General features: G+C 41.7%; 4 protein-coding genes across 5 annotated transcripts; 2 read left to right on the top strand and 2 right to left on the bottom strand.

The window, feature by feature from the left end:
- Window positions 1–2455: 2455 nt before the first annotated feature.
- Window positions 2456–4050, bottom strand: LOC115688711 (probable aspartic proteinase GIP2). The gene has a single exon (XM_030614621.2). It carries the CDS (start codon window positions 3900–3902, stop codon window positions 2661–2663), a length of 1242 nt encoding a protein of 413 aa, XP_030470481.2. The 5' UTR covers window positions 3903–4050; the 3' UTR covers window positions 2456–2660.
- Window positions 4051–6651: 2601 nt separating this feature from the next.
- On the bottom strand, window positions 6652–9545 carry LOC115688707 (uncharacterized GPI-anchored protein At3g06035). Its single transcript, XM_030614612.2, has 2 exons — window positions 9293–9545; window positions 6652–7445 (listed from the first exon to the last, which is right to left on the bottom strand). Exons 1-2 carry the CDS (start codon window positions 9411–9413, stop codon window positions 6943–6945), a joined length of 624 nt encoding a protein of 207 aa, XP_030470472.1. The 5' UTR covers window positions 9414–9545; the 3' UTR covers window positions 6652–6942.
- Window positions 9546–12362: 2817 nt separating this feature from the next.
- LOC115688705 (glucose-1-phosphate adenylyltransferase large subunit 3, chloroplastic/amyloplastic) lies at window positions 12363–17362 on the top strand. 2 transcript variants are annotated; one of them, XM_030614610.2, is made up of 15 exons: window positions 12363–12740; window positions 13406–13519; window positions 13812–13985; window positions 14121–14213; window positions 14741–14824; window positions 14937–14992; window positions 15244–15337; window positions 15410–15522; window positions 15629–15701; window positions 15808–15888; window positions 16059–16145; window positions 16288–16392; window positions 16524–16630; window positions 16779–16839; window positions 16990–17362. In XM_030614610.2, the coding sequence occupies exons 1-15, from the start codon at window positions 12516–12518 to the stop codon at window positions 17089–17091; spliced, it is 1569 nt and encodes a 522-aa protein (XP_030470470.1). In that variant the 5' UTR covers window positions 12363–12515; the 3' UTR covers window positions 17092–17362. The 2 variants fall into 2 exon arrangements, with proteins under 2 accessions (XP_030470470.1, XP_056161701.1); XM_056305726.1 differs by having other exon boundaries at window positions 12363–12746.
- A 4404-nt stretch (window positions 17363–21766) lies between these two features.
- LOC130135815 (E3 ubiquitin-protein ligase RHF1A-like) lies at window positions 21767–25337 on the top strand. Its single transcript, XM_056305592.1, has 8 exons — window positions 21767–22194; window positions 22982–23028; window positions 23181–23243; window positions 23396–23507; window positions 23610–23956; window positions 24321–24437; window positions 24530–24887; window positions 25037–25337. The coding sequence occupies exons 1-8, from the start codon at window positions 21997–21999 to the stop codon at window positions 25046–25048; spliced, it is 1254 nt and encodes a 417-aa protein (XP_056161567.1). The 5' UTR covers window positions 21767–21996; the 3' UTR covers window positions 25049–25337.
- The last annotated feature ends 468 nt before the right edge of the window (window positions 25338–25805 follow it).

The raw sequence follows: 25805 nt of genomic DNA, 5'->3' as shown, positions 1-25805 counted from the left end.
GCGGATATATTTTCTGCAGCGGAAAGATGATGTGCTTGAAAAATTTTGCGAGTTCAAAACTTTGGTGGAAAATCAGTTTGATAGGAAAATCAAAGTCTCACGGATTGATAATGGACGAGAATTTTGTTTAGCGAAAATTGATTAATTCTGTGCAACCAGTATCATTGCTAGGCAAAAGACAACGTCCTATACACCTAAACAGAACGGGGTGGCAAAAAGACTTAATCGATCTCTCATGAAAAAGGTAAGGAGTATGCTAAGTGGTGCAAGCTTAGCAGCTGACTTTTGGGCGGAAGCAATGGCTACCGCGTATTATCTGAAAAACAGGTCTCTCACATCATTTTTGAAGGATCAGACACCGTTTGAGACACTGTTTGAAAAGAAGCCAAACATATCCCATGTTAGAGTATTTGGTTGCGAAGCATATGTACATGTGCCAAAGGAAAAGAGGAACAAGCTTGAGACCAAGTTAGAGAATGGGGTGGTAAAGAGACTTAATCTGTCTCTCATAAAAAAGGCAAGGAGTATGCTAAGTGGTGCAGGCTTAGCAGCTGAATTTTGGGCAAAAGCAATGGCTACCGCGTGTTATCTGAAAAACAGGTCTCCCACATCAGTTTTGAAGGATCAGACATCGTTTGAGGCACTGTTTGAAAAGAAGCCAAACATATCCCATGTTAGAGTATTTGGTTGTGAAGCATATGTCCATGTGCCAAAGGAAAAGAGGAACAAGCTTGAGAGCAAGTCAGAGAAGTGCATCTTCGTTGGGTATAAGGATGGTATCAAAGGGTATAAGTTGTGGAATCCTGATACTAAACGTATCATCTATGGTAGGGATATGGTGTTCAGAGAATCTACAACAAATCAGATTGTTTGCCAAGCTCTTGCAAAACCACAGGCGATTGAGTTAGATGTTGGTTTAATGGAAAAGACAGTGCCTACACTAGTTGGAACAGAAAATTCGGATTTTGAAGCTAATGAGCCTAACGAGGCGGATGATATAGTAGATCCTGAAACTGAGTTTGGAGTTGAAGCACTACCTGAACCGGTCTTAAGAAGGTCCACACGATTGAGAAAACCACCTGAGAGGTATACCATGTTTGCCAGCAATGAGAATTGTGCTCTAACCGTTATGGATGATGATCCAAGTACTGTCAAGGAAGCAAGAAGCGCGAAGAATGGCAAATAGTGGGAGAAACCTATGAAAGATGAGATGGACTCACTAGAAAAGAATGAAACTTGAAGTTTGGTAAAATTACCTAATGATCAAAAGGCAATTGGTTGCAAATGGGTGTTCAAGAAGAAAATATTAGCAGATGGAGAGATAGAATAATATAAAGCTCGTTTGGTTGCGAAGGGATACTCGCAAATAGAGGGAGTCGATTATGGTGAGATTTTTCTCCTATTGTTAAATCAAATTCCACAAGACTTGTCTTATCCAGCAGATTGCATATAATCTGTAGGTACAGCAGCTTGATGTGAAGACAGCATTCCTCCATGGTGACTTGGAGGAAGATATGTACATGAAGCAATAAGAAGGTTGTGGTACCAGAGAAAATTGACACACAGGTGAATAGTGCAGATTTTTTTACCAAGGCAATGAGTGCAGAAAAAGTTTGAATGGTGTACAACTGTGTTAGGTCTGAAGAAGCATGTGGAGTATTCACCAAGTGGGAGAATGTTGGGGTATGGTTCATACTCTCCATCGATAGGAAGGCACGGGGGTCTCACTCCCTGGTTAGTGGGTGAGAGTCGTGGGAGCAGCGGTCCTAAGTTGCTAGAGGGCTTTTATAGTTTGAGCCCGAAAAATGAAAGTTTCCTGATTCAATTAGGTTTCCTATTTTGAATATGTTTCCTAATTGAATGATTTCTTAATTGGATTTCCTAATTAGAGTAGGTTTCCTATAAAGGAGTTTCCTATTTTGAATCAAACTATTGCCTATATATAGTCTATTTCTCTTGTAATTGAGAGATGTAATGAAATGTGCAATGTGCTAATTATAGTAGAATCTTCAGCTAGACGTAATCCTAATTTAAGGGTGAACCAGGATAAAACCTTGCGTCTTAAATTCTTTTTCTCGCTTTTACTTTCTATTTTCTTTGTGATTGTGCGGCGAATCCTAACAGTTTCTATTATATCCTCGGCTAATAAAGTTGTTTTTTCCATTGATCTGCCATTTGAACATCTTGGATCTATTTATAGCATCATAATTAGTTACCTAAGTGCATGTGCACACGTGACAAATCTTTACCATTGTTGATCACATTCGTATTATGAAATTCTTCAAAAAAATCCAGGCTTAGATTGATGGATGGTATAAATGTGTGCAAGAGCAACTTTATCTCTCGACCGGGATTATTAGCAAGATGTGCATTCTGTACTATTATCTGATTGGAAGAGCTTGGCAATTGCTTCAGTTGACATTCAAAATATAAAAAGGACAATTTTAAACTTCAAAGCAGTGCATTACATAGACATAGACAAGAAGATGCCTAATTTGCCCAAAAACCAAAGTTAGCTACTTACTATTTTTGGTTAGGGGCTACATTATTATTTCTTATTCTTTCACACAACCAGAAATAACAAACACACAAGCACACGGCATTATTGCACACAAAGGTACTTGTTCCTTTGAGGGCCACACCAACTTAAACAGATCTCATCAAGGTTTAACTGTGAAGTCGAAGTTGGCGCAAGTAGTGGTGTAGCCCAGCAGCGAGGAACTGAACCCGAATGTTGATTGAGCCAGATCGAACACGAGGAAGTTGTCCTCCATTTGGTAAGACCCGATCGCCACTGCATGCTTGGCTGCCTTTCCTCCGTCCACGAAGGCCAGGCAGGCCACATCCTTGCTCACTTGCTTCATCGAGTTTGCTCCGTAGATTGTCCAGGTCTTCCCACTCGCCACTTGCAGACTAATCTGGGGAACCTGTAAACCTACCCGAGTCGACACAATCGCGCTTGACTTGAGACAGTACTCGAAGGGCTTCACCCTTTTCGCTTGAGGAATGCCCTTGGTGGCTATCTTGAAGTCCTCGACGAAGACGTTATATATATCACTCCTGAGGATAGTGTAAGGAATCACAGTGCTCAGCACCGTGCCGCCTCGGCCAACAGAATCAATGGAAAATGCGTTTCTCGGGATACGGACCGCCTTCCCAGCAATTGATATGCTGTCGAGGCCGATGTAGTAGTCAGATGATTTAGGGTTCTTTATCAATGGGGTGTAGGAAAGAAATCTGGATACATCAACCAAGGCAGGGCTCCTAAAGAAATATGGGCCGTTTCCAAAGAAAAGCGTGCCCTTAACATTAGGAACGCTAGGAAGACACATTGCGACTCTCTTGGTTATTCCCAGATAAGGAGGGGCTAGTTGTGTAGAAAGAGCGAGAGGAGCCCACGAAAGGGAAGCCAAACCGGTAGCGCCCGAAGGAAGAGACTTCAAAAGGTACCCAGGAGCACAAGACATGTATATGTCATTTAAAGTTATAGAACTAGTCGGGTGTCCGCCATTTGTTACATAAAGGGCGATGTTCTTGTATGTGAGGTCAGAGAGAGCGCAAGTTTTGGTAAGTGGGTTGACGGGAGTCGTGATGCAATTTTGGCAAAGGTTGTTGGTGGAGCTGCTGGATGGAGGACAAAGCGGGGAGAGGTAGGACCTCGCCGACTCGCATGGCGCAGACCTGCAAGTCACGAGAGGGTGCTTATACGGGCAAGTGGACCAAGAAAACGGAGCGCCGAGATCGACGACATAGTTCTCGTGGAAGTTGAAGGTGGTGGAGTAGAGAGAAGTGGTGGTGTCTTTGGTGATGGGTGCAACTAGGGATTTGTAGGGCCGAAATGCTGAAACACGACAGCAGGCAAGGGCAAGTGCGAGGAGCACTAAAGCTTGAACCAGATGCATTTTTTCTCTCTTTTCTTGGATTGGATCAGTGTTCAGGCCTTGAGGGATGATTTTGGGTGATTGGAGCAGGTGGCTATTTATAGGGAAAGATATAAGCTTTGACTTCTTGATCGATCAAGGAGAGTAGGTACTTCACTGGGACTAGAGAGCATATCCTCATGATAAACAGCGTGCTAACGCGAGCAGAAGACTTCAACCGATTCTGACCAGAGCTACTGAAACAGGCAATTGCTGGTATCTAGCTGTAGCTGTGTGATGACTTCTTCATTAGTCGAACAGGAACTAATCTGTGTACATGTCATTAATAAATCTGTATTTCTCTCATAAGTGAAGTACATTGATGAGCTGACTGTTTTCAATAATTCAAAAGAATTTGCTTGTTGACCTTACTCAATCATAATAATTCGATTTTCAAAATATTGTTCACTCATAACACGAGAAAAGTACTACATTGAAAATGAAGAATTTTTAGTAATTTGATCGCTTAACAATTTTCCCGGTAAACCCCTTAATAGAATCCTAAAATAAAATTGAATTATTGATTGTGTAATTATGGGGGTAGTCTTTCGAAAGCACCATCAGAGCATTAATAAAGAATTACACAAACTTCTTTTCAGAACAAAACTAATAAGTAAAATATGAGCAGGTATTTATATGATAATATCAAAAGTATGATTAAGACATAACAAAGTGATGAAGAGTACATCCAGTTATATTGAGAACCAAGCCAATATATATTTTTATTTATTTGAAAACTCAACTAAATAAAAAAAGCCAAAATTTTAAAATGGATTATTTATTTCAAAAAAAATCACACATTGTTTTTATAAGCCCATGCGCTAGGATGAGAACATGCTAAAGAAAGTCAAACTATAGAAACAGCAATATTATCACTCTTCTGTCTAGTATTTTAAGGGCACTTCTGAAATTCCCAACGGATACGATTCTTGGAGATTGGCGATCGTTGGATTATTAGAGAACAAATCTCCGTCTTCCATTGAAAGCCTTTGAAGTATTTGTACCGTAGGACAATTGGGGAAGAAGATAGCAAGAAAGCCTTTGAAGTATTTGTACCGTAGGACAATTGGGGAAGAAGATAGCGCGTGATGCAATCGGGGAATCGGTCTCTCGAGTGACCATTAGAATCCCCGTTCATATTTTGAGGTGAGAACTGTCCTCCAACATGGTTGATTTTAGCAGTGGTTGCTAGATTGAGCTAAACTGTGAACCGCTACTAAAGAACTTTCAATCAAATCCTCAAGAGGGTAAGAGCGATGACTGGTTTGATCAGTAGCTTCTTCTTCTCGTTGGTCAAAATACATGGGCTTTGGCTTTGGCCTTATACCTTTTCTCCTTTCTCTTTTCTCCTCTTGATTTGCCTCTAGGAGTTGAAAAACTGGTGAGACATCCTGCGGGTAGCCGCGAGTCTGAGAAAGCATTCTTCACAAAGCCTGGCCTTTTGTCTGAACTTAGGAGCCTCAAGCACGCTGACAGCTTTGACCATAGCCGTAGGTTAGAGCATAGCATCCATCTACTACACTGTCACAAAGTGACTCGTTTGTCTAGGAGATGGCCGGATTCAATAAAAACAATCAACATTTTGCAATTCAAGGGATGGTGTTTAACAGGATGCTTTCGCCCAACAAAAACGCGCGACCGTTTCGGGTCGAAAGTCCACCATCACCATCACATTGAAGGCAAACGTGCCATGTATCCGAGACACGATGCCCAGCTGCCTTTGCAACTCGATAAGCTGTCGGCGATTAAGACTGGCCTCTCCGGGATGAAGTTTCTGCTTTCAAACTCTAGCGGTTGCCGCATCACGTACACAATTGACATGTGAAGTAAAGCAAGTGTAAATATTTTGGAATGATTAATTTGGCGACGATCAGTGATAGCACAAGAATGTTGCAGATCCATAGACTTTAAGCTCGATCTACTGCACTGAGTAAACCAAAAACAACTAATATCTCATCGATGCCACACAGATTTGGTAGAATCCCGCCCATAGGCCCCAGACCGTTCCTTAACATAAGGTTTTTCTAAAGGAGTGTGAACCTTTTGAAAGTAAGAAGAATGCTTCCTACCATGAAGGCTATTACCTTTGTTCGGCGAAGCTATTGCATTTTTAATAGCTACACATAAGTTCTAGAAATAGCCAGCTGAAATATGCCACGCGGGCGGTTACCGCACGATATCGTCCCGCGGTTCCATCATTCATCAATTGCAGTTTAGTCATACTATCAGAGACCAAGTAGTTAGCTCCTGTTTTCTTCTTCTGAGTTTTTTTATTGACCACATAAAAGAACGGAATTCAAAAGCAACAAAATGAATAAATGAATGAGTTTCAATATGCAGATAGGCTGTCCTAAACCTATTGGCATCCAGCCTCACTCAACCACACCCAAGAATGCCCGAGCAACCAACAGCATGGATGATACAGTTCCTGTCTCAATGGCATCGTGCGACAGCCCCCGAGTTAGACTCTTCACCAAGGAAATAATGAGCAAGAGCAACAGATAATTCAAGGTTAATCACTACTCTAGGGCTTTGAACTAGAGGCCAGCTGCTCTTATGAGAAGTGCGAGGTTCGACTCTCAGTCTCTCGCCTTTGATGGGGTTGGAGACAAAATAGTCTATGAGCTCTCGAGATGCAATGTAGCAACAAGAAAAAAAGAAAAGAAAAGAAAAGGTTTATGGTCTAATAGCAACAAATGGAGTAATGAGGAAAGCTTTTGGAAGGACAGAACCAAGCAACCTGTAACTCTTTTGCACTAATTCAATTGCAAATGAATCGCAGGATTCAAGTAAAGGAAGAAATTAAGGCAAAACGAAGAACACATATAACATAGTAGAATCCTCAAACCAAATCACGTGTTACATATTTCCAGCCACAACACAAGCTAATACAAAAAGAATGTACTCTCGATTATTCTGCAATTTCACCTTTCCTTCAAATTAAAACAAGGCAATGAATCCTCTGTAGTTATGCTTTGATTGCTCTCAGTCAAACTGCCATAAGGCCGTGTTATCACCAGTTTCACAATAGGAGCACAAAACCGATGAGTAGAAAGAGCAATTGATAAATGAAACTGCTTTTCAGAATCAAACCGGCTGACTTGACAGTCAAGTAGGTTCCTTCGGGTGTATTCGTGGTTAAGATGACTACCATCCAATCATTTTCAGAACTAATTCCAATTCCTGTATACTTGCTATCATTTAGGTTACCTGAATACTGAGACTGGGTGAAGTTAGTGAGGACAAGGCTTGGGACCAAGTTGGGAACACAAGCAGGCATTATTGCCCCATCCCTTGTGACAGAGACGTTCAGATGGCAGTTGGCTAAAAGTGTTGGAAAGTTGGAGAATTGAGGCTCAGTCCCGGGTACAGTGTCAGCACCTGTTGTATTAGTACAAGGTTTATTCTTAAATTGATCAGCTATTTCCTTGGCAAGGCATTCCGCATTATCATTCTTCGTAAGGGCTGTTAAGTTCAAAGATGTCCGATAACCGTTAATGCCTTGAAGAAGATTATCGTCCTCACCTGCAAGGACAAGGACAAGATAAATTAGATGGTAGTTTGGGAGCACGAGCAGGTGCGCATATGAGAGATGGGAGAGGGAGTAAGGGGGTTGTTCCTTGGAGATGTACTATTCAATGCATTATGTGGCACTGATTTTCAACAGCATACCAGCTCTGAAATACAAAATCGTTCTAATTTTAGCATGTCAGTCATTCAACTAAATAGGCTAGCAAAGTTATGAGAAACAATGAAAATAAGAGAACATGGTGGGTGGGATTAGCCCATTGCAATAGAAGGCCTTAACCATGCCCTTCATGACAATGAAAGACATGGCCCGTCCATATGCAGAAATTAAAGGCAAAACTTTAGACTGGCACTCCGCATCGAGGAGTAGCAAAAAGCAGCAGAAGGTGACCAGCTACAAACTCACATGGCACTCTGCATCGAACTACCAATGGAATCAAAATCTTGCGAAGTAGGATACATCAAGTCATGCATTACAAGATAGTGTACTGAGAGGAGTAGCAAAAAGCAGCATTACATAGTTTGAGGCATTTATCTCTCCTGGATATTATAGAACTGCTCTGATGGCAAGAAAATCAAATGACTTACCTAATGAAGAACAAATTCAGCTCTAGTGTAAGGATCATAGGAACTAAAAGTAAACATATGGCTCAATAACCTATTTACTGCAAAGTTACAGATTGACAACATGGATAAAGAATCAAAACCAGTTCATCAGAAGGTTTGATGATAAAACAAATTGTGCAATGACGATGGCTGAGATAAATCTAGTCCACTGACAGCAATTACCATTTTTTGTCTCCAGATGATTCTGTCCAGTTAAAGAGAGATGATTCCATTTCACTATGATGTGAGTGACAGTCTGACAGTGACTTGGCATTTCTAATTGGAAAGGCATGTTCCTACAAACTACGCGAGATTCAGTTAAAGTCAAGCAAAACGATGGACTGCTGAGACTTGGCATCTGTGTGTGTGTGAAGAATCTACTCCATGCTCTTAGTCATCAGTTTAAGACACCTCAGAAACGATCTCTAAGGACAAGTGGCAAAGAAGCACCCAAAAACACTTATGGAGAAACGACATCGTGACATATGGAAGACTGTCGTTTATCAACAAATTCGATGACAATCGTGTAGATTTCCATGGCCACCCAAGCCTGGAAAAATTCAGGTCAGATCTGTTCCTACGAATTAAGCGACTGCATAACACAAATCCAAACTCTCAATTCGCTTGCTTTCAGTAATAGTCAACCACTCATCGCATCGGACATTTACGAATTGCTTCAAACATATACACATCCACCGACTACGTTCACAGGATAGTCAAAGATCACTTTTTTTACCATCCAAGTTCCCATCCAAGTCTAAATCTTCCTAAGACGAAGAGAAGATTCAGCAGCACCCCGATAGATCGAAGCACAAACAAACCATCGCTAGCAGCCGCTCCCACAACCCACATTGGTCCAGGACGAAAATCAACCGCGAGGAACCGCAAGAGTCCTCCACTTTTCCCGAAATGCAACGCCGATCGTCGGCTTTTACCGAACGATAACCACGAGATCGCTACCGAAACCGAAGTCGAACCGACACTTGCGGATACGAACAAAGAACTCCCCGAGCTCAACAGCGTCGCTCAGATCAAGGACGCTCAGATCTCGCTACTAATCCAGAGGCCCACGACACCGACAGGAACTCCGCGAAAGCGCTCGCGATGTTCAAAATGCGGCGTAAAGGAAACAACGAACGAACGAACGAACGAGCGAGCAAAACAAAGCAGCGGAAGCAGCGCGAAGCTGCGGACGGAAGGGACGCCGGCGAGAGCGCGGAGAGGGGCGGCGAGCTTACCGTCGCACTTGACGAGGCGGCTCGAGGAGAGGATCGAGAGGGCGGCGAGCAGCAGCGCGGGGAGGAGACGGTGGAGCGCCGAGGAGGAAGACGACGGCGACGACGACGGCGACGACGCCATTGCTGCTGCTGCTGTTGCTGGTGGTGGGACGGACCTGAAGAGAGAGAGAATGCTGGTGAGCTCGCTCGCCCTGTTTCTCTCTCTAGCTCTCTCTCTCTCTCTCTCTCTCTCTCTCTCTCTGCGCTTCTTTACGTGCTCCGCGGAGGAGAAGAAGAAAGAGAAGAGAGAGAGGAAGGTGGTTCGCGAGGAAGGAGACTGGCTAACCGAAAAGCGGCCGACGGCGACAGCCTAACGAGGTATAAGCCACTTTTTCCGGTGGAGGTCAGGACCGGGGCGGCCGTTCTTGCCGTGACGGTCGGACCGGGGCTCGACCGGTTGGTGGCTCGAAGCCTTCCGCGAGGACCGCGACGCCGGTTCTTCTTCCCACCGTGTGGGCCAGGGCCCGCTTCCCAAATGGGCCTTGATAGGTTTGGGCCCAGGCCCGAATATTTTAGAATTGGTTGAAAGCGCAGGGCCCAGCGACGGGCCGGCGACGGATCGGGCCGTGCGGCACCGGCCCTTACTAGGAACGCTGGCTATAGATGTAACTACCTACTCTTTAGAGCTTGGGATTTCAACTATTCTGTTCAATAATGAAGTCCCGAATGTCTGAGCAAATCCCGGGTATTCGAAGCGACGGGTTTCCGTGGAATGGTATACCTCGGACCTCGAGAACCGGGATTGGCCCATGTAATACTTGTGTATCCGCGCCGTTCAAAAATGACGTAACTGCACGCTTAGACTGATTCACTTTGTCACTTGCGTGCGCAATCTCGTACGTGCATGGTGAGTTTTTTTTTTACCATATAATGGCACAAATGGTCTCTGAATTTTGCTCAATGTACGATGTGATCCTTAAACTTTTAATTTTTTTCAATATGGTCCAAAACTTTAGCCCGATGTACAATGTGGTCCGTGAGCTTTCAATTTGTTTAATGTGGTCCATGGCCTTTTGGTACATGTTCAATACTGTCCTTCCATTAACTCAGGTTTAGGGACAACATTGAATATTTTAATATGATCAATGGATTAAATTGAACATGTACCAAAAGTTTAGAAATCACATTGGACAATATAAAAGTTCAAGGACCACATTGCACATTGGGCTAAAATTTGTGAACCATATTGAACAAATTAAAAGTATATGAACTACATAAGTATGGACCATTAGTTTCGTTCTCTCTTTTTTTTTTTTTTTTGACAAAAGAGAAGTTATTTCTCATTTGTAAGTGTTCCCACCAAAAGGGGAATTCAAGTGAAAATGGGCCGGGTTTGGGTCGAGTCCATTAGGGCAAACCGAAGCTCAAAACCCGACAGCAAGTCATGTGAAATCTTTTCATAATTATTTTAAAATCGAAAATTCTTGTCCATTTTGATGAGAAAGGCATGAGTACTTTCGATGAGTTCAACCGAAACTATCCTCCATCATTTTTTTTTTAATTTTTTGCGAATGTTTCAATTTCAAGGTGAGCATATGTTTAAGTTCAACCCAAGTATAAACCCCCCAATAAAAGAAAAAGTTTGAATCGAGTGGGGTCATTGCTTGGTTTTACTTGAGGGAATGTCATGGTGAGAGATGGTGAAATTTGTAGTTTCTTAAACACGGATTTGAGTCTAGATGATGATTTTGTCTAAAGCATCGCAGGGTTTGACAAATCGTATGTGTAATTTGTGTCAGTTCGTGCTAGTCTAAAACATTTTGATTTTAGTGATTCCACGTGTCAAACAACTAAATTACGATGAAAACATGTTAATTCATATCAAATTGTGTCGACATATAATGTTGAAAGTGTTGTACCGTGTCATATCCGGATTTCCTCTTTAAGATCAGCTTACCTAAAAAAAATTGTTACCCTCCATTGTTAAAAAGATAAAGTTTTATTTTAAAAGATGGGGTAATTTACTCTTTGGCCCCCAAGTTTTTAAGGTTATTTCAAAATGCCCTGTCGTTTGAATTTTTAAAAGCGGTTGCAATGTGCCCCCTTGGTGTGATTCCAATCAAATTCTAGTTGGAGCTTCAAACATGTGATTGGAATCATATGGCAAACTGATCACACACGCAAGCACATATATGTACACATACATTGCATGTGACCAAAATTCTGGTGAGCATATGACAGAAGTTAAAACCAGCAACATATCTAACATAATTTTGACATATTTTCTTTAGTTGATATATATATATATATATATATATATATATATATATGTAGTCAGATAACGAGCAAATTTAGATGGCGTCAAAGCTAGGGGCAAATGGCAATTGATTCAAAAAAGTCAGAAGGTAAATTACAAAGACTTAAATGTCATAGGGCAACTTGCCCTACTCTAAAAAATTTAAGAGGCATAATGTGTTTCAGCTAATATAATTGATCACCTAAATCCAGGGGACTTGGTTAGCCAAGATAGATGGGCCGTGTCGAAGAAGGGAATTGATTGTCCGAGCCCACCTATATGGCCCTTCGAACTAACAGAGTCTAACTGCGCTTGGGCGAGCCGTTGGGCCACCTGCTCGATGATCATGTCTAGCCATCGGGTTTTCGAAGAGTTGTGATACATTATTGTTAGCTAACCGCACGGTGACGGGATATATCGTGTGGTGAATCTTCTTAGTGAGCAGCATCTTGGTGTCACTGCAATGATGGGCTCTTCGATTTTGGATCTTCGGATTGAGGGTGGTGTGGAGTAATTATGACTCGATTTGAGCATTCCATAGTGGGATCGTCCATACGGAATCCTAAACACTCATCAACCATCTCTACTCTTTTACTTATAAAAAAAAGGGCATATTCCCCTATACGTGGTTTCTGATTCAAAAGGAGAATGGCCAGGAGTCACTAGTTACAAATTTGTACCATGCAAGTTCTTCGAGAGAGGACCACAAGCGAACACAAGAAACTGGTGGACGCCATTTACTGAAGATAACGTGGCCCAATCTTCCAATTCCATGCAAATCCCTCTAACCAAATCTCCCTCTCCCCCTCTCTCTCTCTCTCTCTGTGCCTTCAATGTCCCCCTGTTCAGTGTCCATAGCTCATCGTCTACGTGAACACACAAAACACTAAAAGCCATTGGCACTTCTCCAGACTTCAATCTTTTCTCCACTTCATTTTTGAGTAGGAGATGGCGGTCTCGGCGGATGGCCGGGTGTCGCTCTCGGCCACCGGGCAGCTGCGCGGCACGACCGGATTGGTGGGCCGGAGCTGGAAGATGGCGAAGTTCTGTAACGGGGAGTTGATGGGGAAGAAGCTGAAGATGAGCCAAACGGGTCGCGGGGTCAATGGAAAGAGCGATGTCAAGAGGCATGTGTGCATGTCTCTCACTGCTGATATCGCAGGCGAGTCTAAGGTAAAGGTAAGAGCTTGATGGCCGCTAGCCACTTGCAGTTCAAGAAAATGCGAGAGCCATCTAACCATGCATGAGTGCACTCTGTGTACTTTTTATTTGTTCAGTAACCGTTGAGAGATCATATTAATTAAAGATAGTGTAGCTATTGCATTATGTACAAACAGGACAGGGCTCTCCGGGCTGCAAGCATATGGAAGTTTTCTTCATGGTTTCAACCATTTAAAGCTTAAGATGGCAGACGTTTTGTCTACGACCCTTTTTGCCCTTTTGTGGTTGAGGAAGTAGTTAAGCATGAAGAAAGAGAATCGTCGAACCAAAAGACGTCAGGATACCATGTTTGGAGGATTGCGGAATATCGACTAGAAGATCCTATGTTGTGTGTACGATGTACATGTTTGAAACGCAAATTGCTGGATTGATATTACTGTTTTTAGTTACAAGGTTTGGTATGTTTATACAGGACATTTATGCATCGGCCGGATGTAAAACACTTTGCAACTTCGTTCACTGCTTGAATAAAGCAATCTATTCTCACAAACAAAATGCGACCCGGAAATGGATTTTGAATGCCCGAGTGAAATTGCAAATTAGTAACATAGTTCTACTTGGCGATGCAGTTGCATTGAGCAAAAAATGTAGCTTCTAAATGATGTTACATGATGTAGTTGAGGAACTTGGAGATGGAAAGGAGGGATGCAAGGACAGTTGTGGCAATTATATTGGGAGGCGGCGCCGGTACTCGTCTTTTCCCTCTTACCAAACGCCGTGCCAAGCCCGCCGTAAGTGTTATGACATCATTTCTTTATCTCCGACCTTCTCTTGAATCTGTCCTATACTTCAGTGACAAACACAAGGGGCCTACATTGGGTTCATAAATGACTTGCCACATGTTTGTTGAGTTTCTTGAGTTATGTTCGCTGAAAAGCGATTCTGCCTAGCAATTTTGCCCGACCTAAGTATCGCAGGCGGTTTCATGATTCTACAAATGAGTATCTTATGGGGATTGCAATTAACTGTTTGATAGAATGACTCTTACCGAATTTGCGGTGTTTCTTTTGCTCCTACTTGTAGGTTCCAATTGGGGGTGCGTATAGGCTGATTGATGTGCCGATGAGCAACTGCATTAATAGCGGAATCAACAAAGTCTACATCCTCACTCAGTTCAATTCAGCATCGCTCAATAGGCACCTTGCCCGCGCTTACAATTTCGGCAGTGGAGTCACCTTTGGAGATGGCTCCGTTGAGGTAATCACTTTTCTACAACTCACTGTTGCTCGTTGCGTGCTGTTGATTTATAACGTCTCTTATGAATGAAACTTGGGAAGTGGAAGTCAATTTGGAGTAGTTAACTGAGGCTTACTAGGGCTGACTTTTGGCCAGGTTCTTGCAGCAACCCAAACTCCAGGAGAGTCAGGTAAGAGGTGGTTCCAGGGCACTGCAGATGCGGTTCGACAGTTCCATTGGCTTTTTGAGGTACTGTGCCACACTACTAAGATGCTTAGCTCATAATCTCAAGGCATTGAAATGATATGCACTTCTAATGTTCTACAGGAGTTGAATTTACTCAGATAGTCTGTTTGCTCAGAGTCGAATGCTCTCGAGATACCTTAAAAGTGGATTGTTTCAGGACTCATACAACATATGGAAGTGGTTTGGACGAAATTATAAGATGTTCTGGACTAGCTAATTCACACATTAGCTGATGATCAATTTTAAGGTTGCCCCTTTATTTCTATGCTCCTCAAGAATGAACCTTAGAGACAGGCAATGATGCTCTTGCTATTCCAATAGGATGGTGCAGTAACAGCTAATGTTCTATATTTCCTGATAGAAACTGGATCCGAACATTAATCAACACAATGGTATGATCCATCCCAGTTTGACCCTTTTCCTTCTAGACAAAAACTATATGTCCAATGAGAATGTCCATGCATTTCACCTGAAATGATATGTCCATCATGCGACAACGATGCCAAATATCTTGTTCCTTCCTGATGCAGGACGCGAGAAGCAAGGATATTGAGGATGTCCTTATTCTATCTGGGGATCACTTATATCGGATGGACTATATGGATTTTGTTCAGGTGATGAACCATTGCAAAACTCCAGGGTATCTTAATGGGATTAGTCTCATCTCTTAACAGCGTTTTATATGTTCATAACACTCTCACACATGATTTTATATCTTCATTTCAGAACCATAGAGAGAGTGGAGCCGATATCACCATTGCTTCTTTGCCAGTGGATGACAGGTAGAGTACTGATTCAATCAAACCCAGGTCTTTTTCCATGCCTAATAACATATCTCCAACTTACTCAAAACACCAAATTTTCCTTGAGTATACTTTGGATCATGTCCAGTTAAGCTTCAATCGTATACCAAACTCATCTGTCTCCATTTGCCGCATCCAATCAGCAGTTGCTGTCCTTCAATGTTATATTACTAGCATTCATTCATAATGAAGATTATCTATTTGACAAGCTTTCTTGTGTTTCTACACAGACGGGCCTCAGACTTTGGTTTAGTGAAGATTGACAACAAAGGAAGGATCCTTTCCTTCAGCGAGAAGCCCAAAGGAGCTGAGCTCAAAGCAATGGTACTTTCAAAAACCAGGATACTTAGTCATATTCAGAAACTGGTAACGTGCTGATATAAATCAATGCTTCAGCAAGTGGATACCACGGTTCTGGGTCTTTCACGGGATGAAGCAAAGAAGAAACCATATATCGCATCCATGGGAGTCTACGTCTTCAAGAAGGAGATACTTCTGAATCTCTTAAGGTACTGATTGACTCAGAGACGTGTTTCTCATGCACGAATGTGCAGAACTTTGGCACATCTTTGGCTGATCAATGCAAATTAACTCTATGCCTCTTTGTCGAGTCAGATGGCGCTTTCCCACTGCCAATGATTTTGGATCTGAGATTATTCCTGCCTCTGCCAACGAATTCTTCATAAAGGTCAGAATTGTTTCATGCTCATTGTCATTGATGAAGCATGCTTTTGGTCCATTAGCTACTATCTTTAGATTGTAGCATTAACAAATAAATTGAAACACTCTTGCAGGCTTATCTGTTTAATGATTACTGGGAAGACATAGGGACCATCAGATCCTTCTTCGAGGCAAACCTCGCCCTCACCGAGCATGTAAGTGCATTATTTAACTCGATTGTATCTCATTACCGTCATCAACCTCCAATGCCTCTTTCTGTTTCAATCTGGAACAAAAAGTATGACTTTGAATGCCTTTTATACATGGTTGTCTGTTCTTATTAAGAGCTCTAAATCATACAGAGCATTTCTTTTTTATCTCTCAGCCACCAAGATTTAGCTTTTATGATGCGACAAAGCCGATATACACATCAAGAAGGAACTTGCCACCGTCCAAGATCGACAGCTGCAAGGTGAGGTTAGGTTACATCTCCCATTCCATGAACCTGGTAACATCGCATTTATCTTCACATAGTTTATATCGGGGAAGGAAACAATGTGCTGCGATATCTTTTGTCCAATGAACCATTGGCCAACTGTTCATCCTTTCTTCAGGTTGTTGATTCAATCGTGTCACACGGGAGCTTCTTAAATAACTGCTTCATAGAGCACAGCGTCATCGGTATCAGATCGCGTATAAATGCTAGCGTTCACCTAAAGGTAAGTACCAAAGTTTACTCTGATATTAAGTGAATCAAACATGTCGGAAATTGCTACTTTGGCAAGTTTTACCATGTCGCTTGCTGCTTAGTATGAAATGTTCTGCTTTGACTTATTACATTGCGTTGCAGGACACGGTGATGCTCGGAGCTGACTTTTATGAAACTGATGCTGAAGTAGCCGCGCAGGTTGCTGAGGGAAAAGTCCCTATTGGCATCGGAGAAAACACGAAAATCAAGTATCACGATGCTCCTAATCTTTCCATTATTTTCGTTCGGGCATGTTAGGAGTATTTGCACGTGCATGCAATACAAAGGAGCCTGAATCAAGTTGTGATCATTATGCACTCTCGCCTTCGACTTGATTCTCGTTACATATTTGTGCAGGGATTGCATCATCGACAAAAATGCAAGAATCGGGAAGAATGTCGTCATTGCGAACTCTGAGGTACACCGATTTAAATTCCCCTTGCTATGCAACCTAAAAGATGTTCATTTCATTAAGTGATATCGACCCGTCGCTCACACTGTGGACTAAACTGGTCAGAGTATATTCATCAAATTCTCAGATGACCAAATTTCACTAATCCTGTTGCAGGGAATACAAGAAGCTGACAGATCTTCGGAAGGCTTCTACATCAGATCGGGCATCACCATCACACTGAAAAACTCGACGATCCCGGACGGATTTGTAATATAGACGATCCACCCCATCCTTTCATTTTGTTCTGCGATTAGGACGGGATATCAAGGGGATCAAAAAAGACGACGAACATAAGATTATGTTTGCTTGAGAAGGGAAAGAAACATGTCACTGCAATAAGCCAGTGTCCTCAAGGCATACATCAGTATGCGATGCGAACGACCCGAATCCTCGCCCGTCTTTCGATTGATTCTTGTAACACAACTTACATTCAGATTCTCTCGACAAGTTTATGAAACAGTTACCGGACGACGATAAATTTGTTAGTGCAGATTACGAAACAAGAAGAGATTGCCAATTGCTTTCATAAAAAAGATCACAGCTGCATAGGTAAGACCCAGGATCCTACCCCAATGTAGTATAGATGCATGTTGCAGAAATCATGGGGACCAGAATCAATTGGACCGGCGGCAAATGGGCGGGCCGGAATCAATTGGACCAACCGACGACTCGGCCCCGACTAGGCTTTTTAATTTGGATTACTTAATCGAACCCGCCCATCTGCGCTTCGGGCTCGGTGGATCTACCGGGCACGTGAACAGGTATACTATCAATCTGGGGACAATTACAGCGGGAGTCCTAAAACTTTGTACTTCTGAAGTACTAATGTCGTCAAACTTTCAATTCGTGCGTTTTTTTGGGTTCTAAAACTTGTCCCCATTCTCCACGTTTGGCTTGTGCTTCTGTTAGCTTTGTTTGTTAGCTTTTTGGTGGACCAAAAGTCCAAGATAACTTTTTTTATTAATTTTTTGGTCCACGCAGGGTCGAATAAGCCAATGGAGTTCATTAAAACCTAAAATGGGGTCGTTTCGTGTTACAGATAAACCAAAAAAATAAAAATAAATTAAGAAATAAAGAAATAAACTGAAAACTAAAAAAAAGGTATATGTTTGTTGGAATTCGTAAAATTTGTTACGAAAGTGCAATTGAGTTCTGCAACTTACAAAAAGTGCAATTAAGTGTTCAAACTTGTTGAATTGGTATAATTGAGCCCTTTCGTTAATTCTATCCAATTTGACTGATGAAAAATGACGATGTGATTTTTTTTCTCTATCATAAGTGGCGATGGCATGGTTTAAATGGTGTTATTTTGATCCAAATCAGTTTTTTAATACAAATTATTTAAGTCGTATTAAAAATAAAAAAAATAAAAATAAAAAAGGTTAGAACGAGGTGGCGAGGGCTTTGCAGGCCTCGCATTGCTACCGCACCATCTCTAGGGGCCAGCGACCCTTGCTAACCATTTCCACACCATTGCCAGCCCTTCTCGACGATGGTGGGGCGGCGGCGACGGCGGCGGCGAGGGTCGTTGTTTGGTCTGACTCTCCTTTTTTTTTTTTTTTAGCTTATTTTTAATTTAATTTAATTTAATTAATAATTGCATTAAGAATCAGATTTGAACCAAAACGATGTTGTTTTAGCTTTTATGTTTTGTGTTTTAGCCACATCATCGTCACATAGGAGAGAAAATTTTAAAAAAAGTCGCGTTAACATTTTCCATTGACCAAATTGGACAGAGTTAATAAAATAATTCGATTGCACAAATTTGACAAGTTTTAGGATTTGATTGCACTTTTTGAAATTTTTAGAACTGGATTGCACCTTCGTAACAGGTTTTAGGACTTCCGATGCACATATTCAAAAAAAAAAAAAGAGGGGATAGGGGCGGTGACATGTGCGACAGGGTCGGGAACCCTCGCCGAGGTCGCTACGAGGGGCACGCGATGGCCAGCCGACCGACCCTTTTGCCCCGGCGGCGACAAGCCGCACAACATCTTTCCAAAATCTCTACACAATATTTCCCAAAATAAAAAAGAAAAAAGAAAAAGTAAAATCGCAGCACCACCTTCTACGGCGGGATCTCCTGCAGAAAAGGTAAAAAAATCCAAACCGGGGTTGAAGCACATCTTTTTCCACGATTTAACTCGCCCAGTTTTTTCACCTTTTGACGGCCGTAACTTTTGTGGAAAGGTCCAATGGACAGCCAACGTGTTCCCACGAAGCTGTTGCGAAAAGTCAAGATTCGTTTAAAGACTCGTCGTCACCGTAGGAGTTCGCACGTTGGGCCATACACTCTCCCCCCCACTTTCTATCCTCGTGCTTTGGGAAAATTTTCACACTCGTTCAAGATGACCTCATTGTGTCCCTTCCTTTATTTTAATTTTCTCCCCCACCCTTTTTTGACCTCAATTTCCGAGCCATATTATTATTATTATTATTTAGGCACCCGCTATATATATATAAAGAAAAATGAGAAAAGGAAAAGAAAAAAAAAAGAAAAAGAAATCGACGTGGGATTCACGAAGGAGAAGATTCCATAGGACATGTCGGCATGTCTGCCTGGGAGAGTATTATTTTTCTTTTTAGGGTTAATACTACTAAAAATTTCAAATTATGCCCACTATAACCTGCTCATCTCAATTTTTTTTTGTGTCACTAAAACCTCTAAATTGTGACACAAATACCTCAAACTTTTATTTGAGTCGTAAAATACCCCGGATTATATTAGTGTGACAAATATATCTTGAATGGAATTGTAATAAAGAGTATATATGTCATATATGTATAAGTTCAGGTTTTTTTCGTGACACAAAAAAAGTTAGGGTATTTGTGTCAGAGTAGACATAATTTCAAATTTTTGTGTTGTTTTACTCTTCTTTTATTATTACTTTCGACTTTTTTCAAGTCTTATAGTGGGTGCGTTTTGTTTTTTTTTCAATGTAAAATATTTGAAATCTTTAAATATAGTAGTCTTATATTGAGGTTTAGATTTACACATAACTTTTTCACACTATTTTGAATTTTGCATGAAAACCAAAAGATTACTTCCGACTAACCCTAATTATGCGGGAGTGCAGTAGTCTTTCCCATTCCCATGTCATTGGATAATTTTCGGGATAGGAACTCAAGAGGCTTGTTACGTCGCGAACCAGCAGCCGGCACCTACAAGGCTTGCCCGGTCATCTTGGCCATCTCCACGATCTGTTGGGTCTTGAAAACTTCCGGTCTATGACATGTAAATCTATAAAATAAGTTTCGAATGGCTGATCTTAATTGTAAGCGGCACAAATTATCACGATCCCGAGGAGCCATTATTTAGTTAGGATGGTGAATGTAAAGAATTCCATCAGACATGACGGTTCATATGCTTTCTAAATAGAGAGCCGTTGGATCGGAGGTGGAGAACTCCTGCCGGCGGCCGTCCGATCACGGAGGATGAAAAGCTCCAAAGCTTCGGTTATAAAGGTGGGGAGAGGGAAGTGGGGTTGGTGAATGGATTTAGATTTCTTAACCCTTGATTTAGAAGTGAAGTGACATCACTGCCAAATCGAGAGGAGGACGAAAAGAGTAAAATAGCCCAAAAAACAAAAACGTATGAATTTTAGGTGACATGCAATAATTAGGTGATGATAGCCATGGACATGGACAAGGTGTTATTATTGCTTCTCAACTTTACCTTTACTTTTTCGTGAAAGATTTTATATTATATTGTATTTATATTATAGTATACACATATATCAAAATCAGCTTTGCAAGAAATGAAAATTGACCCAGGTAGCGTTCCCATAAATGAAAACTGCAAGAAATGTGTCACATAGGTCTCATACCTAATTGGGTTTAAGCCATGAAGATTTTGACTTATCATTTGCTTGTAGGTTGCGACCTTTGATCTAATCGCGGCTTTGAAAACAAAAGGGTTTCTGTCGGTTATGAGTTAGCAAAAGAGAAACAATTATAATTAGTGAAAAATTTAAATCTTTCCTTTGCTCTAAACGAGCACAAGCAATTTAAGTTAATGCAAGCGGGTTTTTTTTTTTGTGGGTCGAAAAAGCAGGCGTAGTTGATCCGATGATATTTTGTGTTTTTCTAAACTTGAAGTGCCTTAACTCTTCAACTACAAATTGGACTTGCCGATATATTATACAAATTTCGTCTCGACTCAACTTGACTCGATTTGATTTTAGGGTTAATATCACCAAAGACTCCAAACTGATACATTTGTGACAAATTTACACTCCGTTAGTTTCCGTTAAATTAGATTAATACAACAAAAAACGACAAACCGGTACACCTGTGACAAATGGAGGGTAAAACCCCAAACTGGTACACCCGTCAACTGTCATATATCATCCAACTCAGCAATTTGACAGTAAAATTGAACAGAATCTAACGGAGGGTAAATTTGTCATAGGTATATCAGTTTTGGATTTTCGCAGTATTAACTCTTGATTTTATTATCATAAACGGAATTTTAGCCAAAAACTCAACCTCGAAGTTCGATATATGGTTTTTGCAAGCACACTAAATATGCAAAAGTAAATAATTTTTACATGTGTTTCAAGGGTAAAATTTTCTCAATCCCTTATATTATGCAATTCATCTATGGCACCCAACATTACTTTGCCTTAATAACCAAGGGGAGGGTGGGGGTACAGCTTTTTGAAAAGCAGTGTCTTTTTTTTTTCTTTTTTTTTTCCTCCCATTAAATTGAAATTAAAGGGAGCCTAATCTTGATATTTGATAAAGAAAAAGTGATGAAACAGCTGAACTCTTTTTGTTTTTGTTTTTGGGTGAGATTTGATGGAAAAGGTAAGATGAAATGAAAATGAAATAAAATGATGAAATAAATGCAGGAAAGGTGGGGTTTTTGATCCCACCAAAAAGCAGAGCAGCACCGCCTGAATCGGATGTTTTCCTTCCTCCTCTGCTCTTTCTTCTCTTTCTTTCCCTCGCCCCTCGCCACACTTCTCCTTCTCCTCCCCCATAAATTTCTCTTCTTTGACTCTTTCTCTCTCTTCTCTCTCTCTCCTCCGCGTCTCCGCTTTTCCAGGGTGCTTTCCTTCTCCTTCACCGCGACCCATCTCCCATCGCCTCCCTGTGAAGCGACCCAGTTGAGCTCCCATGGCGAATTTCGCCCCCTTCCCTTCTTCTTCCCTGGAGAAGCCCCCGAGCTTCTTCACCGCCTCCTCCTCCTCCTCCTCCTCTGCACCTCCGGCTGATGCTGCTGCCGGCGGCGGCGGCGGCGGCGGCGACGACGTCTTCGAGGAGGACGGCTGCAGCATCTGCCTCGAGTGTTTCACCTCCCAAGACCCCGCCACTGTATGATCATTACCCGTCGCTGCGTCGGTGGTCGTTGTTGTTTTTGGCTCTGTGGGTCGTGTGCGTGTGCGTGTGTGACGGTGAGGGATGGTGTGGGTTGATGATAGTGTCGCTGGTGGATCAGTGTCGTGGAAGTGATTTTCTGGGGTTTTGGGAACGTAATGGGGGGTAGTGGGAGCTTTATGATGTTGGAATTGTCGGAGTGTCGGATCGTGTTATGAAAGAGGATGAATTGCATTTGGTTTTGCATCCGGTAGATTCGTACTGCCTCTGGTTTAGGATATGATGGCAATGGTCTGAAGTTCACCATCTGCTTCAATACAGGATGTCTGGGAGGTTTGGGGATCATTGGTGTGTTAATTTGTTTCTTCCTGGTCTGCCGGATTCGAAACGAAATGTGGGTTAGTTTGTGTTGCAAGTGTGAGCAGGATAGGTGTTGATTTTCTTTGGTCGGCCCAAGGTATGGTCATGGGGGAACTGGGTGCCTGATTGTTTGAGGCTGCGCTGCACTGTCCTCTAGTATGGTCCTATTGATCTGGGTGCAACTATTGGAATACCTGGTGCATATTTGGGAAATGATAGATTTCAATAGCCAAACATTCTTTAGTGGATGAGACAAAAACTACTTGTTTATGAATGCGTGTCACTCTCTTTTGGATGCATCAATTATTTTGTTTTCGCATTAAACTTCTTTTTGTTCAGCCGATGATTTCTTTTTCTGGGGAGAACTGTTGTGTAATCGAAGTTATTTCTTAAGTGGGCCGTCTCTATCCTTTTCCTGTTACAGGTTACGACTTGCAATCATGAATATCACCTTCAATGTATTCTTGAATGGTAAAGCCTAACCTAATATCATTCGACTCTAGATTTATAGTTTTCTTGGCTTGTTTCCCACCGTGTGGGATTCTGGTTCCACTTTGTTTGTGGTGAATCTATTACATCCAGGCAATCACCCAGTCACAATAATTGAGATCACTTTCTTACAGGTCACAAAGAAGCAAAGAATGCCCAATCTGTTGGCAGTTACTTTCCCTGAAGGACCCTGGCAGGTATGTAGTCATTGTGGCTGGTTATTCCTTGGGATTATTCTTGCATTTGTAATTGGAAGCCTACCTCACAAGCAAATAGGATGTTTGCATGTTGATTCAAGCTTTTGTTTCATCAAGCACCGCTTCTCATATATATGTTCCTTTTTCTGTAGCCAAGAGCTTCTCAGTGCTGTTGAGCAGGAAAGAAAGAGAAGGTCGAGGAACAGATCTACCCCTTCACCGACCACTGTCATCAGTTTCCCTGAGGATTTTGGCATCGGACAAGTATTTCACATATAAGAGTCATTTTTCTTATGCTTTCACAAGTGTTGTTAGAGGCACATTAGATGAGTGTGTATTTATTTTGTCCCTTCACGCTCCCTACAGGATCTTTCCTCACAAGATGTCTCAGATATTGATGAGCGTGTTCTGCAGCATTTAGCTGCTGCAGTGAGTAGGGCTCATTATGTACGCAGAAGGGAGAGACAGAGATCCTCTGGACTTGGTTCTTCCAGAGTCCGTGTTTCTAGCTCTCCAGACAATTCACCCGGGATGCACCATTCACACCTGACTAATACAGAAGGGCAAGAAGGTTTAATTGTTGAATCTTCTAGTAGCGATTTAACTTCTGGAACTCCAATCTGTCTAAACATTCGTCCTCAATCCCCAATGTCCTCTCCTATTGCAAACATGGCTCCCGGTGCTGCAGTCAATGGAGGAACTTTTGGTAGCAGGTAGAAAGTTGAAAATTGAATACTTTTTTCAGTGTCTTGCCTTCCCTGATGAATCTACTCTCTTTATATTATTGATATATCTTTCTTTAACTCATGCTGATCGAAAGCGTCGATAGATTTTTCATGATCTTGATTAATAGTAGGATGATACATCACATGACATATTATCTGTAGCTTGTCATCCTATATGTGCTAGTGCTAACTTCAATCACCCTTGTAGGATGTTCTCATATCTGTTGAACACCTGTGGAAAATGTCCTGTGTGGTATGGGTATTCTTAGGGGGATTGATTTTTCAGAGTGGTGCCTTTGTTGATTAGTGGTTTTCAAAGATGTTCTTATGATCGACATTTAATTTTTTACAGAATTCTTCGGAGCCAGGTACGAGTTAACAGTCATCAGAGCCCACAGGAACCTAGTCCACCTGAAATTTCCTCCTTCTCAGAGTCTTTAAAATCTAAGTTCTCTTCCGCAACTGCCAGGTAAAAGTATTTTGCAACTTGATAATGCTGGAGAATTACCTTTTGTCATGGTTATTCTGTGAAGAGTCTAACCTATGATATATGTGTATCAGATACAAGGAGTCAATCTCAAAGGGCACTAGAGGTTTGAAGGAGAAGATACTTGCACGCAACAGCTCAGTCAAGGAGCTGAGTAAGGGAGTTCAGCGTGAGATGAGTGCTGGAATTGCTGGTGTTGCCCGAATTATTGAGCGCCTAGACCTGACTCCTAAGCGATCTGGAACCTCTGCTTCTGTCCCTGGTCATGTCGTAGAAACTTCGAATTTCTCCACCAGGGAAAAGTGTTCTCTGGAGGATCTTCTGACTCAATCTTTTAGAGATGGTACAGAAATAGTGCACAACATAAGTCCAGATGCAGAATTGCATGACATGGGTAATATCCCAGGTCGACTTGAAGTTATTCCAACCCAGGTAACAACACCCTTCTTTCTGCAGTTTGATTTTATACTTAATTTTCTTGCGGAATGTATTTGCATGAGCTGTTTGCTTAGCATCAAAAGGGCGATTTATTTTTTGCACATGGAAGCATGATAAATTTTTTTCGTCTTATATTTCTGCAGGAGAGACATTGACACTGCTGTGTTGTGGGATGGCCGTGAGCTATATTGGTTTTTCTACTTGTGGCTCGTGCGAAGGCAAGTGAAGCAAGTGACGTACTGTTAGAAAACCAACTTCCTCATTGGTTTCTGCGTCCTGCATCCACTGTTCATGTGAAGGAACCATCAGCTGATTGTTTAACATATGAAAGCATTCTTTCTATGTACTTGTGGGTATTGAAGAGTCATTGGATAATTCTCATATTGCTTATGTTTCTATTCACAAAGTCGCTTGCACCTTCAAGAATTTAAAGATATTTCCATTTCCTCCTATACAATTTACTATGGACAGACCAAGATGCTGAGTGTCTTTCACTATGGGGATCATACAGAAACACTTCTCCAAGCCTTGGCATCTCATCCTTTTGTTTTGCAATGGTAAAAGCATAACACTGGTGCGAGAGGAAAGAAAAAAAATCCCGATACCATTGTGCAAAAAAAGAGAATTTTGTAGGGGGCTTCCAAGGTTTAAACCTTAACAAACTGCGATTGGGTAACGACACTCGCATATGCAAGCTCAAAGAGATATGGGATAAGTAAAGGTTGTGATAACTGCAGAACTCTGGTGGATCTATTTGCATGGTCATTTTTTTTTCTGAGATTCTTGCTATGCATATTGCTGCATTTTTGTCCTCTGTAAGTTCTTGATTGCCTTAATGATTTCCATCGATGCCTCTTTTGGCCTCTTTTCTCTGCATCGCTCGTCTTAGTGATGATTCTGCTCATCTAAGTG

The sequence above is a fragment of the Syzygium oleosum genome, unplaced genomic scaffold, assembly GCF_021117445.2.
Source record: "Syzygium oleosum isolate NSW1041296 unplaced genomic scaffold, Sole_v2.1 Sole_v2.38, whole genome shotgun sequence".
In the NCBI taxonomy this organism is placed as follows: Eukaryota; Viridiplantae; Streptophyta; class Magnoliopsida; order Myrtales; family Myrtaceae; genus Syzygium; species Syzygium oleosum.
This window is presented reverse-complemented; position numbering and strand designations above follow the sequence as displayed.

Excerpts from the sequence above, each read along its gene's own strand:
- LOC115688711 (XM_030614621.2), bottom strand. The coding sequence starts at position 3,902 with ATGCATCTGGTTCAAGCTTTAGTGCTCCTCGCACTTGCCCTTGCCTGC.
- LOC115688707 (XM_030614612.2), bottom strand. The coding sequence starts at position 9,413 with ATGGCGTCGTCGCCGTCGTCGTCGCCGTCGTCTTCCTCCTCGGCGCTC. Across the intron at positions 7,446-9,292 it reads CCGCCTCGTCAAGTGCGACG|GTGAGGACGATAATCTTCTT; the intron begins GTAAGCTCGCCG and ends TTGTCCTTGCAG.
- LOC115688705 (XM_056305726.1), top strand. The coding sequence starts at position 12,516 with ATGGCGGTCTCGGCGGATGGCCGGGTGTCGCTCTCGGCCACCGGGCAG. Across the intron at positions 12,747-13,405 it reads CAGGCGAGTCTAAGGTAAAG|TTGAGGAACTTGGAGATGGA; the intron begins GTAAGAGCTTGA and ends TACATGATGTAG. Across the intron at positions 15,889-16,058 it reads ACCTCGCCCTCACCGAGCAT|CCACCAAGATTTAGCTTTTA; the intron begins GTAAGTGCATTA and ends TTTATCTCTCAG.
- LOC130135815 (XM_056305592.1), top strand. The coding sequence starts at position 21,997 with ATGGCGAATTTCGCCCCCTTCCCTTCTTCTTCCCTGGAGAAGCCCCCG. Across the intron at positions 22,195-22,981 it reads CCTCCCAAGACCCCGCCACT|GTTACGACTTGCAATCATGA; the intron begins GTATGATCATTA and ends TTCCTGTTACAG. Across the intron at positions 23,244-23,395 it reads TCCCTGAAGGACCCTGGCAG|CCAAGAGCTTCTCAGTGCTG; the intron begins GTATGTAGTCAT and ends CTTTTTCTGTAG.